This window comes from Carya illinoinensis, chromosome 2 (genome assembly GCF_018687715.1).
Source record: "Carya illinoinensis cultivar Pawnee chromosome 2, C.illinoinensisPawnee_v1, whole genome shotgun sequence".
NCBI lineage: Eukaryota > Viridiplantae > Streptophyta > Magnoliopsida > Fagales > Juglandaceae > Carya > Carya illinoinensis.
Genome location: NC_056753.1, coordinates 4,762,501 through 4,779,877, shown reverse-complemented (window position 1 = coordinate 4,779,877; position 17,377 = coordinate 4,762,501). Strand labels below are relative to the sequence as shown.

General features: G+C 34.0%; 1 protein-coding gene and 2 non-coding genes across 4 annotated transcripts in view; 2 read left to right on the top strand and 1 right to left on the bottom strand.

Annotated features, from left to right (window-relative positions):
* Positions 1 to 15,805: 15,805 nt before the first annotated feature.
* TRNAG-GCC lies at positions 15,806 to 15,876 on the top strand. Its single transcript has one exon. It is a non-coding gene; the product is annotated as a tRNA-Gly (tRNA).
* A 2-nt stretch (positions 15,877 to 15,878) lies between these two features.
* On the top strand, positions 15,879 to 15,967 carry LOC122302099. Its single transcript, XR_006240344.1, has one exon. It is a non-coding gene; the product is annotated as a small nucleolar RNA snoR114 (small nucleolar RNA).
* Positions 15,968 to 16,040: 73 nt separating this feature from the next.
* LOC122298170 (E3 ubiquitin-protein ligase At1g63170-like) overlaps positions 16,041 to 17,377 on the bottom strand; it is a 3,893-nt gene continuing 2,556 nt past the window's right edge. Inside the window, exons 4-6 of one of the 2 annotated variants that reach the window (XR_006239236.1) lie at positions 16,979 to 17,143; positions 16,357 to 16,720; positions 16,041 to 16,134 (exon numbers count right to left, since the gene is read on the bottom strand). Coding sequence is in view for 1 of the 2 variants with exons in the window: in XM_043108071.1 (XP_042964005.1) it covers positions 16,547 to 16,720; positions 16,979 to 17,143 (339 nt within the window). In the remaining variant the exon portion in view is untranslated. Of the gene's footprint in view, positions 16,135 to 16,252; positions 16,721 to 16,978; positions 17,144 to 17,377 lie in introns of those variants that run through there. The other variant, XM_043108071.1, reaches the window with a different exon arrangement.

The window sequence follows — 17,377 nt, the reverse complement described above, 5'->3', positions numbered from 1 at the left end:
AATTATTTAAAAATATAAATATTTTCTAATTAATCATTAAAACATTCACATCCAAATAAGTAATTTTTATTTTTTTAAATTTAGCTAAAAATATTTTTTTTAATTTTTTTTCTAAATTTATTTATTTTTTCAAAACTTTCTACATCTCACTCTCTATTTTTTGTCTATTCTATTATTTATTCTTTTTTATTATTTTTAACTCATTTCTTTTTACATTTTCTTAACTATTCAGTTATTTATCTTTCACCTTGTATTTTGAACTACCAATCTCTAATGATTTTAAAAATAAATTAATTATTTATCTCTTGAAAATTGTAATATTTTCAAATTTTATCATTTTTAATGATAATATTTTTTTTTTCAAAAACCATCTTTTTTCAAATTCTAAGATTTTATATATCTAAAAAATGTTTAATTAGATAAAAAAAAATATGTTTAAGATTTTTCAAATGTTTAATTATTATTATAATGGAGAGTAACTATAGCAACCCCAATACTACGATTACTATCCCCTATTTTGATCAGTCAAGGTCAAATTTCACAAAGTTAGACTCAAAATGACTATAATTTAGACAATTTTTTAAAATTAATTATTGCAATTTTTTAAACTATTAAATAAAAAATAATTCAAATTTTTTAAATCTTAAAAAATATTATATCAAAAAATATTATACTCTAATCATATTTTAATTTTATAATATTATTTATTCAATTTTTTCTCTCTATTTTCAAAATTTTAATAAATATTTAACTCAATTATCTTATTACTATTTACAAAATTCTCATTCCATCTCATTTTCAAGCATCTCTATTAATTTTTATTTTATACCATGGTCTTCACTTAAATGATAGATTTAATTTTTAATATTTAAATTTTTTTGTAAATATTTAAATTAAGGTATACATTTGTAGATATAATTGAAAATAAAGCATATATAATTAATTTTTTGGCTAAAGCATTTTTTTTTTTTTTTTTTTGGAAGAATGGCTAAAGCATCTATCCATGTTATAGTTTACTACTAGTAAGGGCAAGTATGCCCATGCCCAATTTAACATAATTTATACGTCACCCTGCTGTTATTTATAAATATGAATAAAAAAAAATTAACATTATAATTTTATCATTGCCTCAAAAAGGTTGTTTAACTCTTAGTTTAAAAATCAAAATCAGATTATCTTAATTTATTTTAAAAATTTTCATAAACTTTTTCTTTGCTATTATTAAGACAAAAAAAATGAAATATTAAAAAGTTATTAAATAATAATAACAAAATAATATAGCACCCCCACACTTGTCTAAGTAAAACATTAAGAATAAAGCTACCATCATCCCAATCTTACCGTTACATTTGACCACTCATTAGTTAATTCTTTTTAATTAATGATGAATGAAGTTATTTTTAGTATATTGATATATTTTTTTATTTTTTAAAAATATTTAAATATGTAAAAAAATATGACAAGGAAAAAAAAGAACATTTATGCTAGGCTGCACGCCCAACGATTATTGCTCGGCAGCCTAGCACTACTCTTTATTTTTTATTGTTAGATATACATGTTATTCTATGATTTTTGTTGGTCGATATGAAGCATAATTTCTTGCATATGGTCTAACACTGTATGGAAGACTTTGGTTCAAAGAAGTTTGATTCTTTCATTCAATTTGTTCACCTTTTTTTTAATCTTCATTCTTGGAATTTTTTTTTTTTTTGGTTTAAATAATAAAATAATTAATAGTTTCTATGTTCTTCAGATCTTAGCATACCAATAATCATTTATATGTGCTAAGGCAAATACAAAATACAAGATATAAGAGGCAAAAACAGCATGTAAGCAAATCATCCAAAAAGAATTCATGGAATTAATAAAAAATGTCATTTTACAAATATAGGCATTCAGTGAAGGCGGTGAAAGAAAAAACAGTGAAAATAAAGAGGATTTAATAAGAAGAAGATGGAGAAAGATGGAACTGTATAAATTGAAGAAGACGAAAACTTTTATAGTAAGTGGCAATTAGAATCTAGGATAAACATACCAAAGGATAAGGATATTTTTTATAACAAATAAATGATTTTACAGTTATAGTCATTCGGTGGAAGCAGTTAAAAAGAAAACGTCAAAATAAATGGGCGAAACCGTAAATACGTAATCAAAACACAAGATTAAAAAGGGAACCAACGCATAAAAAATTTTAAAAAAATAAAAATATAAGGGCAAAACCGTATAAAATGGAGCAGAACGTAACAGAGGTGAAGGACAGAAAGGGAATATAAATGAAAAATTAGGGGCAAAACCGTCAGAAAAAATAAAACTGGAGGCAAAGAGGTAATAAAATAAAAAGAGAAATACTTTTTGCAGTCGGCAGATGCAGTCGGCGTGCAGTCGGCTGTAAAAAAGTGAATTGATACGGGACCTACATGAAAAAAAAAATTATTTTTATAACTTTTTTATATTCATGTAGGTCCCCCTGAATATAAAAAAAAAATTATAATTTTTTTTTATTCATTCCGTACAGCCGACTGCACGCTGACTGTATTTGCCGACTGTATGTACCAAAGCCCATTTGAAATAAAAAAGTGTCAAACAAAACACTATTCCTCCTATTTTGGCATTTATATATGAGTCATGCTAGAGCCACCGCTTGGCTCTAGATTTTTTTTTAAAATTATTTTTTAATACTTTTAAATATTTAAAAATATATAAAAAATTTATAATAATTTTAAACAATTTTTTCTTAATCATTAAAAAAGAAAAAATAAAAAAATGGTCAGCGTGGCGTAAGTATTATCCTTTATATATATAATAGTAAGTAGTAAGGGTTAACGCGCATTGCACGTATGCCTAGCTGACAAAGTAAATAAATAAATTATAGTAAATAATAAATAAATAGTAAATAAAGAAATTTAAACAAATCTGAAACATGTCATAAATTTACAAAATTTAAACAAAACCTAACTAAAAAAAAAAACTATGGCGTTTATATACAAGCCAAGGTTGTATTTAAGCATGTAATTATAATAATGGAAAATTTTAACAAAAAAAGATTTCGAACATTTATCATGTTGTTTCACTTATATAATTGATTAAGAGCATGTCCAGTTTGTTTTGACACAGCTGTCTAAAAAATAAGTTAAAAGAAAAAAACAAAATAATTGCATAGTAATATTTGTTAAATAAAACTACATTAACATATTAAAAATAATAAGCAATAAAATAAATAAATTTAATATTTATACAATCTAAAATTGAACAGAATAAAATATTGCAGGGAATGAAATATCTTATTATAAATATTATGAGTAATGCCATTATTATTATTATTATTTTTTTTGTACAAACTGCCCACTTCCATCCCCATTCCATCGGCCAAGAGCATTAGGCAATGGCATTGCCTAGTCTAAATTTTGACTAAAATTTGAGTTTTTAGCTAAGGTCTAAACTAACGGAAATAGTGACCCACATTGGATTAGATATTTTAAAGTCCAAATAATAATATAATATTATATATTTAAATAATAATTTTTTAAAATATTTTATAAATACACTCCATATATTAATTAATAATTTATCTTTTACTTAAAATTATTATTTCTCAACTATAGAATCAGTTTTAAAATTTTTGTGCTATTGACATGGAAGTTTCCTTTTGCAAATACACTCATAGCTTCCTGGAATAATTTCCTTTTGGAGAAATAACATATGAAAGAAAGATTAATAATAACATTTCATAACATCAACCTATAATACAAAGGCCTACAATTCCGTAGCCTACAATAACATTCCACCAACATTTCCAGTTCTTCAACCATCAATTCTTTCACATTTCAGTATCAAACCAGTACAAACAAGTTCATAAACTAACAAATTCACTCCACTTTAGACCTTGTGCTTCTCTCCCCCTACCCCCACAACTTATTCTTGAGTATACCAAAGAAACTGAAGCAGCTGTTATTCCTGCTAAACCACCAGCTATAAAATGTACACAAATATCCGTACCCATATTTTTTCTTCTGCTCTCCAATCCTGGAATCATCTTTAGTAGTTGTATCACGTTAAATACAATTTAGTCATTGACCAAGGCATAAAGGCATGATTAGAAGCAATTTCCTGATAACAATGGATCACAAACATAGACAGAGACAGACATATATATGCTTGTTTCTACCAACCTTTTTATAGTGCTCATATGCATAAAAAATGATAGAAAATAAGGTAGACGATGAGCAATTGTAACTAGATTCCCCTTCCAAAAAGCTCTGAATCCTTCTTCACCAACAATCTATGAAGCCTCTTGCCATATGCAAGCCTTTGGCAAAGTCACAACATCAGAGTGCATACCTTGCACCTAAAAGGATGGAGAGAAAAAGATATCAAGGAGGCAGCTAATCAATCTTGAGGACACTGAAACGCAATGGTTAATCAACCCATAGTTCATCCAAAATACACAAAACCGTACCGACATTACATTAAACTAACTTCTCCTGCCACTTCAATGAGCATAACAGATGATTATCCTTTGAGCAAAGTATTAAAAAAGAACATTTACCCCGGCTATAATTTTAAAATTCATTATTTATCCAACCCTTACCTAAATCAAAACAAATAAGACCCTACAGAAGATCAATGACGAATGAAAATGCTAATGAAAACCAAAGGAATAAGAAGTACATGAGAAAAATTTGTAATCAAAAAGTTTGAAAACAACAAACTATGAGTCCCACCCACCCATTTAACACCAAACATCACTAGAAGTATCAAAAATGGCTATTTCAAAGAAAATGGAGTTTCTCCAAAAAATGGCTCACGTGGAGCCATGCACCAACAACTCAAACAAAACCAAGTAAACCTGCAATGCATAAGAGACCAGAGTATGTCATTAACAGACCATAGTTGTTATGAATGAGCAGTAGAGTATGCAAAATAGTTCATAACAGACCAAAGTATGCACAACCAGACCACAATTGTTATGATTGAGAAGCCCAGCATGCAAAACAGTTCATAATAGATCAGAGTATGCACAACCAGACCATAGTTGTTATGAATGAGCAACCACTGTATGCAAAATAGTTCATAAGTAACTCTCTTATGAATATACTAATAATTTCTTTTTTAATTATTAAATAAAAAATAAAAATAAAAACAAATATATGAATGGTTAAAATGAGAAATCATACTATCATTTTCCTTTATATAAACATATTTAAATCACATCATTCACAATAATTATCGATAACTTTAAAAAAAATATTATAAATAGCCAAAAAGGCGAAATTTAAATGCAAGGAAGCTCCCAAAAACACAAACATAAAACCTAAAAGAAAGAGGAAAAATATAGTTGCAAGCACAATTGTGCACTAATCTGTGCATCAATGTGATGTGATTGGTCAAAAAGTAGATTTTATTGAAAATAGTGTTAATTTAAATTTTAAGTATGAATAAATCAGTATTGGTACACAGATTAGTGCGCAACTGTATTTGTATGTAGCAAAACTCAAAGAAAGATAATGTATTAGGGCACAAGAGTCATTCAAAAAGAATTTGAACCCTTAGATGAAAATTTTAGACAGGACAAAACATGAGGGGATGCAGGCCCATGTGTTGATTCAGGCTCTTATGTTTTCAAGAACAAAACTCATTAAAATAATTGAAGCAAAATTTGCACGTCTTGTGATTTTGGTTTAGTGGGGACATAAAATTTTACAAGCTCAATGCCCATTTCCTGATAAAAAAGAACACGAAAAAATTTGTACACATAGAAGTCTGAGACACAGAAAGAAGTTGTTGAAAATACATTGACTCCATTACCTATAACTATTATCTTTGACTCTCTCTCTCTGTCTCTCTCTTATTTTCTTTTTCTTTTTCTTCTTCCAACCCTTTCCTTCTCGTAGGTTCTTCCCTCCTTGATTTTTTTCTTTCTCGTGTCTCTCTACCCCTCTCAAACTCACTCTCTCACACCTCTCTCTTGTTGATTCTCTCTCTTACAAGAAATAAAGCTCACCATTTCTCTCTCTCAGCCAACTTATCTCTACCGCCATTGTGCCTCCACAGCCACGCCATTGCCACACCTTGTCTTGGCACTTCCCCCCTTTAGTTGTCATCGAACTTTTTCTTCTTCCTTAAACAATTCATGGCCTCTATGAATGGCTCCCTTCGCAAGGCTCTGCAACCTTCTGCTGCTAACCACCGTAGCTGAAGCCTCCACCTTATTCACCTACCACATTATACGAAGCCACCAGTAGGTCTCCTCTATATCTCTCTCTCCATATCACCATCGGCCACCCTCTCTCACATGGAAACTCATATCCAATTAGAGTTTGAAAACCCTTGCTGCCACCTTCTGCGCCACTGTACCACGCCATCCAACGTCAGCCAAGGCGATTCCTCCCACTTGTTCAATTGTAAAGAAAATTATCAAGACCACCAATAATTTCTCTACTCTCTTGCCATCTATGAGCCATTCCCTGATTGGTCCAAAATCTTTTATTTTATTTTTCTTGGTTGGACAGCTCGTCTGATGTTGTATTTTTGATGTTGGTTGCAAGGTGTAAATAGTGGCTCACATGGGTGGTTGATGGCATGATGGGGCTAAGTGAGGTTGAGCTTCTCTTGGATCTAATTTTGAATGGAAGTAGAAATGTGATTTATAGAGAAGATGAAGGCGGTGGAAGTATTTGATCTTCTAGAAATTTAGTCAAGCGGTAAATGAAAGAGGATTTAGAAAAATTACGAAGGCGGTGGAAGTTGGACGTGGAAGTGTTTGATCTGAGTAAAAAGACACTAGAACATGGAAGTGGAAGAGGATATATACAAAATAGGAAGGTTGTGGAAGTGAGAGGAAAGATATATTCTAGAAATTGAAGCTGGTGAATTGGAGGGATGTAATGTGATGGGAACCAAGGCAGGCCTACTCTTAAAGATCCTTTGCAAGTTCCAGATGGGCCAATTACAAGATCGAGAGCCAAAAAAATCAAGGAAGCAATGCAAGGATTAGTACAAACCACTTGGGAAGAAGCTAGCAAGAGTCCAACACTCAAGATGGGCTTGAAAGAAGAAGAACCAGCTTTAATCCACTTGATCCAAGCTGTGGAAGACTTGACTTAGAAATATGACCTTTAGATATTAAGGCTTTCAATTTGTTTAAAGGATTTTTATTATTAGTTTTGAATAAGTGGGCTTGAGGATGCTTAACCCACATATGTCTTACTTAGTTGAACTAGGGTTTAGAAGTACTGTAGCATGACACTGTTCACGCGGCTACTGTTCACAAAGGGCATTTTTGAGAGAAAGGGTCTCAAATTTTAGTGTAGGGTTTTATCATGTTTTGGGGGAGGGTATTTAAAGGATGTAATCAGCCATTTCAAGGCAGACATTATTTTATTTCGAATTTTAATTGTGAGTGAGTTTTCTCCTCTTGTTCTTAATTGAACTCCTGAACTTATCAAAGGTAAATCACAACCTTTGTGGCGTTCCTCCTCGTAATTTGGGTTCTTGAGACGGGATTTCAACGGGTCTAGATTTTGATATAATCTAGGTTCTTGAAACAAGTTCTCAACGGGTCTAAATTCTCCATCCATAGACTTGAGTTTGGCGTTCTTGGGTTTGTTTTTCCAATATTGTTGTTGGGTCTCAAAGCGAGTCGATTGGGATTCACATCATTTGGTATTCAGAGCAAGGTTTCCAATCAGGTCTGATTCTATCTTTTATTTATTGCATCGTAAATTCTAGGGCTTCAATGTTCTAAGGTTCCAAAAAAAAAAAAAGGTGCAGAAATTCGTTTTTCCTTAGGCTGCCAAAATTTGCACCATCTAGGGTTTGAAATTTGTAGGGTTTCATTGATTCCCTTCTTTTTCCTTGTCATTTTTTATATGTTTGAATTCAATTGTTTGATTATCCCAATTGAATATTTCTGTTTGTGGATGAATTGTTGAGAAAAGAAAAGAAAAGAAAAGAAAAGAAAGGAAAGGAAAGGAAAGGAAAAGAAAAGAAAAGAAAGGAAAGGAAAGGAAAAGAAAAGAAAAGAAAGGAAAAGAAAAAAAAATCGTCCAAAAAAAAAAAAAAAAAAGAGGTGTAGAAAAATCCAAAAATTTTTTTCTTGAGCCTTTCATCATGGGGGTTGTGCATCCTTCATTATAGTTGGTATCTTGTGTTACAGTCACTCTTCCATTCGTATAATTTCCGTGATTCTCGTGTCGTTTCTTTCCTTTCGTGTTCTCTTGTTCTTGTTTCTTGGATCTAATTGCTAGTTGGGATTAAACAAGGTTGCTTTGTCTTGATTGAGTTCAATTAGTTTTGAAAGAACTTGAGTGGGAAAACTAGAGGTAAAAGGCAAGAGAGTGTGAGATTATTATCGAAAAAAAAAAAAAGCCAATTCAGAGTGAAACACGAGTGGAGTGCCATCATTTGAGTGTAAACACGTAAGGGAGCGTGTGAGGTCCTTTTTTTTCTGCTAACATTTTCTTTTTGCTGCACATTACAATGTCTCACCGCAGTGGCTCATCACCCAAGGGGATAGCAGATAACTCATTTGTGTTGCAAGCCATGCAACAACAGTTTGAGCGGATGAACATGCTATTGGGACAAATGGAGGATAGGATGAATCAACAACAAGCAGAGATTAGAAATTTGCAAGGTGGGAGAAATCGGAGGCGACGTGAGCCTAGGGTTGAAAATGCATATGAGAATGAAGGAGATGATGAGGATGAGGAAGACCTAACATCTTAAATTGGGTTGGGTAGACATAGAGGAGTTAGGCGTGAAAGAGGATTTGAGGGGAACCTAGGGGGTCGGGATGGTGTCGATAGAGACTTGGGGAGTATCAAAATGACAATACCATCTTTCCAAGGTAGAACTGACCCAGAGGTTTATCTAGAATGGGAGAAAAAAATAGATTTGGTATTTGATTGTCATAATTACTCTGAGGAGAAGAAAGTAAAGTTGGCAGTAATTGAATTCACTGATTATGCTATTATTTGGTGGGATCAATTAGTGACTACTAGGAGGCGGAATCATGAGAGGCCTATAGAGACATGGGAAGAGTTGAAAGCTCTCATGAGGCGGAGATTTGTACCTAGTCACTACTATAGGGACCTTTATCAAAAGCTCCAAAATCTTACACAGGAGTCTAGGAGTGTGGAGGATTACCATAAGGAGATGGAGGTGGCTATGATTCGGGCTAATGTAGAGGAGGACCGGGAGGCCACCATGGCTAGATTTTTGAGTGGTTTGAATAGAGATATAGCCAATGTGGTTGAATTGCAACATTATGTGGAGATAGAGGACATGGTGCACATGGCTATGAAGGTGGAGAGGCAATTAAAGAGAAAAGGGACAGCAAGGTACACTTCGGTTCCTAGCACTACTTGGAAATCAAAGTGGGATAGGAATGATCCTGCTGAAGCAAAGAGAAAGATCGAACCACCTAAGGGCAAAGATGAGGGACCTAGCAGCAAAGCCAAGGTAGAATCTCAACCTTCAAGGAATAGAGATATTAAATGTTTTAAGTGTTTGGGTTCAGGGCACATTGCTTCTCAATGTCCAAATAGGCGAGTGATGATTATGCGTGACAATGGGGAGGTGATGACTGAGAGTGAGGATGATCGTGATGGAGTGCCCGAGTTGGTTGATGCTAGTGATGACGAAGGAGTGATATATGCTGTGAGTGAGTCTCTTGTTGCTAGGCGTGCTCTCAACACACACATTAAGGTGGATGATGCCGAGCAACAGAGAGAGAACATTTTCCATACTAGATGTCACGTCAACAGCAACGTATGTAGTATGATTATTGATGGAGGGAGTTGTACTAATGTGGCTAGCACTACTTTGGTTGAGAAATTGAATTTACCAACCTTAAAACACTCTAGACCATACAAATTGCAGTGGTTGAATGATTGTGGGGAAGTTAGGGTGGATAGACAAGTGTTAGTTCCTTTTTCAATTGGAAGGTATCAGGATGAGGTGCTTTGTGATGTTGTGCCTATGCATGCTGGCCATATTTTGTTGGGGAGGCCGTGGCAATATGATAGGAGGGTGACACATGATGGGTTCAAAAACATGTACAGCTTTGTAAAGGAGGGTAAAACAATCAAGCTTGCTCCTTTAACTCCAAGTCAGGTCTATGAAGACCAATTGAAACTGAAAAGTGAGGTTGCTCAGAAAAGAAAGAGTGAAAATGCGAGTGATCAAAAAAGAAAGAGTGAAAATGAGAGTGATCAAAAAAGAATGAGTGAAAAAGAGATTGAGCAGAAAAGAAAGAGTGATAGTGAAAATGAGCACAACAAAAAGAGTGAAAAAGAAAGTAGAGATGTGGTTGAGAGTAGAGACAAAAGAGTAGAGCCACGAGAGAAAAAAGAAAGAGAGTTTGCAGAGAGAAAAGGAAAGACAAAAGTGAGTTTCTATGCCAGAGAGAGTGAGGTTAAGAGGGCTTTCTTCGCAGATCGCCCTATGATTTTTCTTGTCTATAAAGAGTCTTATCTTACTCTTGATGACACTCACCAGTCTCTTCCTAGTTTGGCTATTTCCTTGTTGCAGGAGTTTGATGATGTATTCCCAGAGGAGATGCCTAATGAGTTGCCACCCATTAGAGGCATTGAGCATCAGATTGATTTTGTACCTGGAGCTGCTATTCCAAACCGACCAGCCTATAGGAGTAATCCAGAGGAGACAAATGAACTTCAGAGGCAAGTTGAGGACTTGATGAGCAAGGGGTACGTGAGGGAGAGCATGAGCCCATGTGCAGTACCAGTGCTATTAGTGCCAAAGAAGGATGGGACGTGGAGAATGTGTGTTGATTGCAGGGCGGTCAACAATATTACGGTAAAGTATCGGCATCCCATTCCTAGATTAGATGATATGCTTGATGAATTGCATGGCTCTTGTATTTTTAGTAAAATTGATCTTAAAAGTGGGTACCATCAAATTAGAATGAAAGAGGGTGATGAATGGAAAACTGCTTTTAAGACTAAGTATGGCCTTTATGAATGGTTGGTTATGCCATTTGGACTTACAAATGCGCCCAGTACTTTCATGAGATTGATGAACCATGTCCTACGTGCATTCATTGGCAAGTTTGTGGTTGTGTATTTTGATGATATCCTAGTGTACAGCAAGGACTTAAATGAGCATATTGAGCATTTGAGATATGTGTTTGATGTGTTGAGATGTGAAAAGTTGTATGCTAATTTCAAGAAATGTACCTTTTGCATGGAAAGAGTTGTTTTTCTTGGATATGTTGTTAGTACAAAGGGTATTGAGGTGGATGAAGAGAAAGTCAAGGCCATCAAGGAGTGGCCAACGCCAAAGAGTATCACTGAGGTAAGAAGCTTTCATGGTTTAGCTAGTTTTTATCGGCGTTTTGTTAAAGATTTTAGCACCATTGCTGCACCACTCACTGAAGTCATTAAAAAGAATGTTGGGTTTCATTGGGGGGGTAGTCAAGAGAATGCTTTTGCCACCATTAAAGAAAGGTTGTGCTCTGCACCTGTGCTAGCATTACCTGATTTTAACAAAGCTTTTGAGATTGAATGTGATGCCTCAGGTATAGGGATTGGAGCTGTTTTGATGCAGGATAGGCGGCCCATAGCTTTCTTCAGTGAAAAGTTAAGTGGGGCCTCACTCAAGTACCCTACTTATGACAAAGAGCTTTATGCTCTTGTTCGTGCATTGGAGACTTGGCAGCACTACCTATGGCCTAGGGAATTTGTGATCCACACCGATCATGAATCATTAAAGCATCTCAAGGGTCAAGGTAAATTGAATAAAATGCATGCTCGTTGGATGGAATACATTGAGACATTTCCATATGTCATCTGTTACAAGCAAGGTAAGGAGAACATTGTTGCTGATGCTTTATCTCGAAGGTATGTACTTCTTACTTCTATGAGTGCTAAGATGCTTGGGTTTGAATATGTGAAAGACCTATATGCCGATGATGCTGACTTCTCTAATGTGTACGTGGCATGTGATAAGGTGGCATTTGGTAAGTTTTACAAGCATGAGGGTTACTTGTTTAAAGAAAACAAACTTTGTGTGCCAGGTTGTTCTATACGTGAATTACTAGTGCGTGAGGCACATGGTGGTGGATTAATGGGACACTTTGGTGTCAAGAAGACTTTGGATATTTTGCATGAACATTTCTTTTGGCCTAAGATGAAGAGAGATGTCACTCGCATTTGTGGCAGGTGCATTACATGTAGGAAGGTCAAATCTAAAGTGTTGCCACATGGGTTGTATACACCCTTACCCGTTCCTAGTGAACCATGGGTCGACATATCTATGGACTTTGTTTTGGGGCTACCTAGGACCAAAAGGGGTAGAGATTCTATTTTTGTGGTTGTGGATAGATTTAGTAAAATGGCACATTTCATTCCATGCCCTAAAACAGATGATGCCACAAACATAGCTGACTTGTTTTTCAGGGAGATAGTGCGACTCCATGGTGTTCCCAGGAGTATTGTTTCTGATAGGGATGTTAAATTCCTTAGCTACTTTTGGAAGGTGTTGTGGGAGAAATTGGGTACCAAGCTCTTATTTTCCACTACTTGTCATCCGCAGACTGATGGTCAAACTGAAGTAGTTAATAGGACCTTAACTCAGCTTTTACGCACTGTTGTTCATAAGAATTTAAAAACTTGGGAGGATTGTTTGCCATTCATAGAGTTTGCATATAATAGGACCATGCATACTACTACTTCATATTCTCCTTTTGAAATTGTTTATGGATTCAATCCGCTTACCCCTTTAGATTTGATGCCTTTACCGGTTGATGGCAGGAGTAGCTTGGATGGACAAAAGAATGCGGAGTTGGTGAAGTCACTCATGAGAGGGTACGGCTTCAAATTGCGCAAAAGAATGAAAGAGTTGCTTCCCAAGCCAATAAAGGGCGAAGGCGTGTCATCTTTGAACCTGGAAATTGGGTTTGGGTTCACATGCGCAAAGAAAGATTCCCAGCTCATCGGAGGACTAAGTTGCATCCTCGAGGAGATGGACCTTTCCAAATCCTTGAGAAAATTAATGACAATGCCTATAAAGTGGATCTCCCAGGTGAGTATAATGTGTCTGCTACCTTCAATGTTTCTGATCTTTCTCCTTTTGACGTAGGTGAAGATTCAAGGTCGAATCCTTTTGAGGAGAGGGGGAATGATGGGAACCAAGGCAGGCCTACTCTTAAAGATCCTTTGCAAGTTCCAGATGGACCAATTACAAGATCGAGAGCCAAAAAGATCAAGGAAGCAATGCAAGGATTAGTACAAACCACTTGGGAAGAAGCTAGCAAGAGCCCAACACTCAAGATGGGCTTGAAAGAAGAAGAACCAGCTTTGATCCACTTGATCCAAGCTGTGGAAGACTTGACTTAGAAATATGACCTTTAGATATTAAGGCTTTCAATTTGTTTAAAGGATTTTTATTATTAGTTTTGAATAAGTGGGCTTGAGGATGCTTAACCCACATATGTCTTACTTAGTTGAACTAGGGTTTAGAAGTACTGTAGCATGACACTGTTCACGCTACAGTACACGCGGCTACTGTTCACAAAGGGCATTTTTGAGAGAAAGGGTCTCAAATTTTAGTGTAGGGTTTTATCATGTTTTGGGGGAGGGTATTTAAAGGATGTAATCAGCCATTTCAAGGCAGACATTATTTTATTTCGAATTTTAATTGTGAGTGAGTTTTCTCCTCTTGTTCTTAATTGAACTCCTGAACTTATCAAAGGTAAATCACAACCTTTGTGGCGTTCCTCCTCGTAATTTGGGTTCTTGAGACGGGATTTCAACGGGTCTAGATTTTGATATAATCTAGGTTCTTGAAACGAGTTCTCAACGGGTCTAAATTCTCCATCCATAGACTTGAGTTTGGCGTTCTTGGGTTTGTTTTTCCAATATTGTTGTTGGGTCTCAAAGCGAGTCGATTGGGGTTCACATCATAATGGTGATTCTAAAATGCATGTATAGGCCAAAAAAAAATAAAAAAAAAATGTTAGACGAAAACTATTGCACCCATATCCTTGTTCCTTTTATTTCCTATTTTAACTCAGATTGTGCTTTTGAAAAAAAGACAAAGCTTCTTTCAAGCTTTCAGTGGGTGAGAGGAAGGGATAAAGAGTTAAGAAATGTAGAGACAATATTACATAGTCGGCAAAGCAAAAGCAATAATAGAGGATATTGAATTTGGTTATAAAGTTAGGGGTGAAACAGGAAAATAATAATGGACAAAATGGAAGTATCATTATAAAAGGAGGGGCAAGAATATGCACAGAAAAAACTAGAAATGAAAATAAAAGTTACAAACAGGGGCAAAATGAGAATAAAAATGTGTAAAACAAAATAAAAATCTCTCATATTTTCTCCTACATTGCCGCTTTATATATATAGTAGATAGTAGATATACATGATTCCAGACTTGGCTCCATTAAGAAATGAGTAATGTTATTGTTTATTTAAAAACTTGTCAGCTTTAATCACATTTGTTTTAAATAATTTTAGAAAATTTTTGAATGTCAGCCTCACACTTTTTCACACTATTTAAATATGTGATTTTACTATTTTATCATCTTTTATTTTACACTTCAAAAATTCTAATGTGTTGAGTGTGAGGTTGTTATATAGCATGTCTCATAATTTTATAAGTCAATCAAGCAACTTAACACTTGAAATGTAATATAGGTAAGGGATAATAAAATCCAAAATGAATAGCACCATCTTTTTTTAAGAAATATAATATAATATGTATAATAGGATTAATTTATTATGCCAAAGGATTCATATATGTTTCCATTTCCATCAATTTATTAGTGCCTTGATTCTCTTTTAAATATTCTTTATAGGAAAAGAAGAAATTGAAAATGATTTACTTACCACTCATTTATAGTTATCTTACAATTCAATATACAATAAAGGGTAGTTTTATAATGTTACTTTTAATGAAGTGGTATGTTTATACAAGAAAAAAGATATTTGCAGTCATAAAATATAAAAGCCCTATGCATTCATTTTAAAAAAAATGAGTAAATATGATACTTATATAAAAAAAATTAATTTTTTAATAGTAGACACTACTTTTTGTCTAAAGGAATGAGCAGTACTTGTATAACTTATGATTGTATTTAGCACTACTCATATACCATGAGACTACTATCCACAAGTTGAATCAAATATCAAAAGCACCATTCTAGCTAGACTCCCCCCTCTATTTTATCTAGGGGTGTAAAAATAGACAGGAAAACCGGTCTAGACTGGTTGGTTATGTCCAATCAGTTTTTGACTGATTCGATCCGAAATCGGTTCCTTCATTTTAAAAATAGTTTAAATCTAGTCCGGAATCGATTTTAAGTTTTCCAACACTGGACTAGACTTGGCGAGACCGATTCATCTATTATATATATTTTATTAATTTTTAATATTATATATATAATATATATAATTATGTATGAAATAATATATTATAATTTGTAATATAACATTTTAATCTTAAACATAAATATTTATTTGATCATAATGTTTTAGATATAAAATATATATATTAAATACATTTTATTACATAATAAATTATAAATATATTTCTTTTAATAAATACATTAGCAATACTAATATATTTAATATATTAAAATCGAAAAAATGGAACCAGAATCTATAAAACCCTAAATGTATCAATTTAAGGAGGTAACCATACGTAATCTAAAATATAAAACTAATATATATTGTTTAAGTATTAAATTTTGTTTAAAACGGGACTGGATTGGACTGTTACATAAAATTTTCATCTATCTTAGAATGTCATATATTAATACGGGCGGATGAGAAGTCAAAAGGCACCAGTGGTCTAGTGGTAGAATAGTACCCTGCCACGGTACAGACCCGGGTTCGATTCCCGGCTGGTGCACTGAGCCATGATGAATCTGCGCGCTACCGTGATGGTTGGGTCCATCACCTTCGTATGATCTGTCAAGACTACAAATTGCGCATCTGAGCTCCTCTTTTTATCATTCTTTCTTTTTTTAGTCTACTGTAATACTTATCCTGAGGAAGGTCCCAAACAGAAAAACATGAAAAATCAAAAGAAAAACTATTATTACAATTATCATGGAAACCTACTAGATTGGTAGGCATAGCTTCGGAAACCCATATACATTACAGACGACTTAGGTTCTGCTTGGCCTTAAGGAATTTTTATCTCAAACATAAAATTCTCATCTCATCATTACAACTTTCTCAAATTTTCATATAAAATATAATAAACAATTTAACTTTTTCTTAACTTTTTCAAATTCCAATACAATAATAATATTAAAATATAATATTTTAATATTTAATCTTAAAACTCAAAATTCTCATCTGAGAATTCTCAGTGGCCAAGTAGAACCTTAGAATTGTCTAAAAAGTATAACACTACAATAACCGAGTATACATCAGCTAGCAGAAGAACCCATCCTGAAAGTGTCAATTGGAGCAAGCAAGTTCTGGTCCGGGGGTTGCTGATTGCATGCCAATGTTTGCATGAGATATATGCAGACGTTAGAAAATCAGCACTTAGTTGTTGAACTTTTTTTCTTCTATGCCTCTTCACCACTTTGGTTTACAGACTTCAATATGTTGAATTTGCACAGAGGGCAAGTGGCATTAATGTGTAGCCACTTGTCTATGCAGGTGCAGTGGAAATGGTGATTGCAAGGAAGTTCGCGCAGTTCTGTTCCGTCATCGTAGGCAGAAAGGCAGATACAACACTCCTATGATTTACACAAAAAATTAGCATCAAAAGGTCAATTCCAGATAGAAAGTTTCCCCAATAGGAGATGGTTGTTTTGACATCAACTATTCAGACTCATTTTGCACTTGGGTTATACAAATGCATTAGTGTAAGTTTGGGTCCCAGGCATGTCTTATATAAGTCCAGCACCTTTCAACATATGCAGAGCATTTTCAAGGATGAAATACAATAAATGTTCAGGAAAAAAAAAGTTATACAACCATAAATTGTAACTTACAGCATCCTCTTGGGACAGAACACGTTCAATGGGAGTGTCAGTGTTACATTCAGTCATCTTTCCTCTGAACGACTCTTGAATTTCACCATCAACTTTGTCAACATCACCTATCTTCCGGAATTTGTACTTTGGCAATCTGTCAATCTCATCCGTTGTTGCTCCTTCCTTTTTACATACAAAAGATGAAGTGAGGTGACATATAAAATTTCACAATGCATGGAGCATAGCATCAAACAACAATGTCCCCTAATCAAGTCCCAGCCATCATATCTTTCTCAGTTTCTCAGGACTTGTTTAACCTTTAATTCAAAATCATACTTCAATTTGACATATTTCTTTGTCTAAAGATTCCACTACATCAGAATGCGGCAAGCAGAATTAATCTTGCATTCATCTACA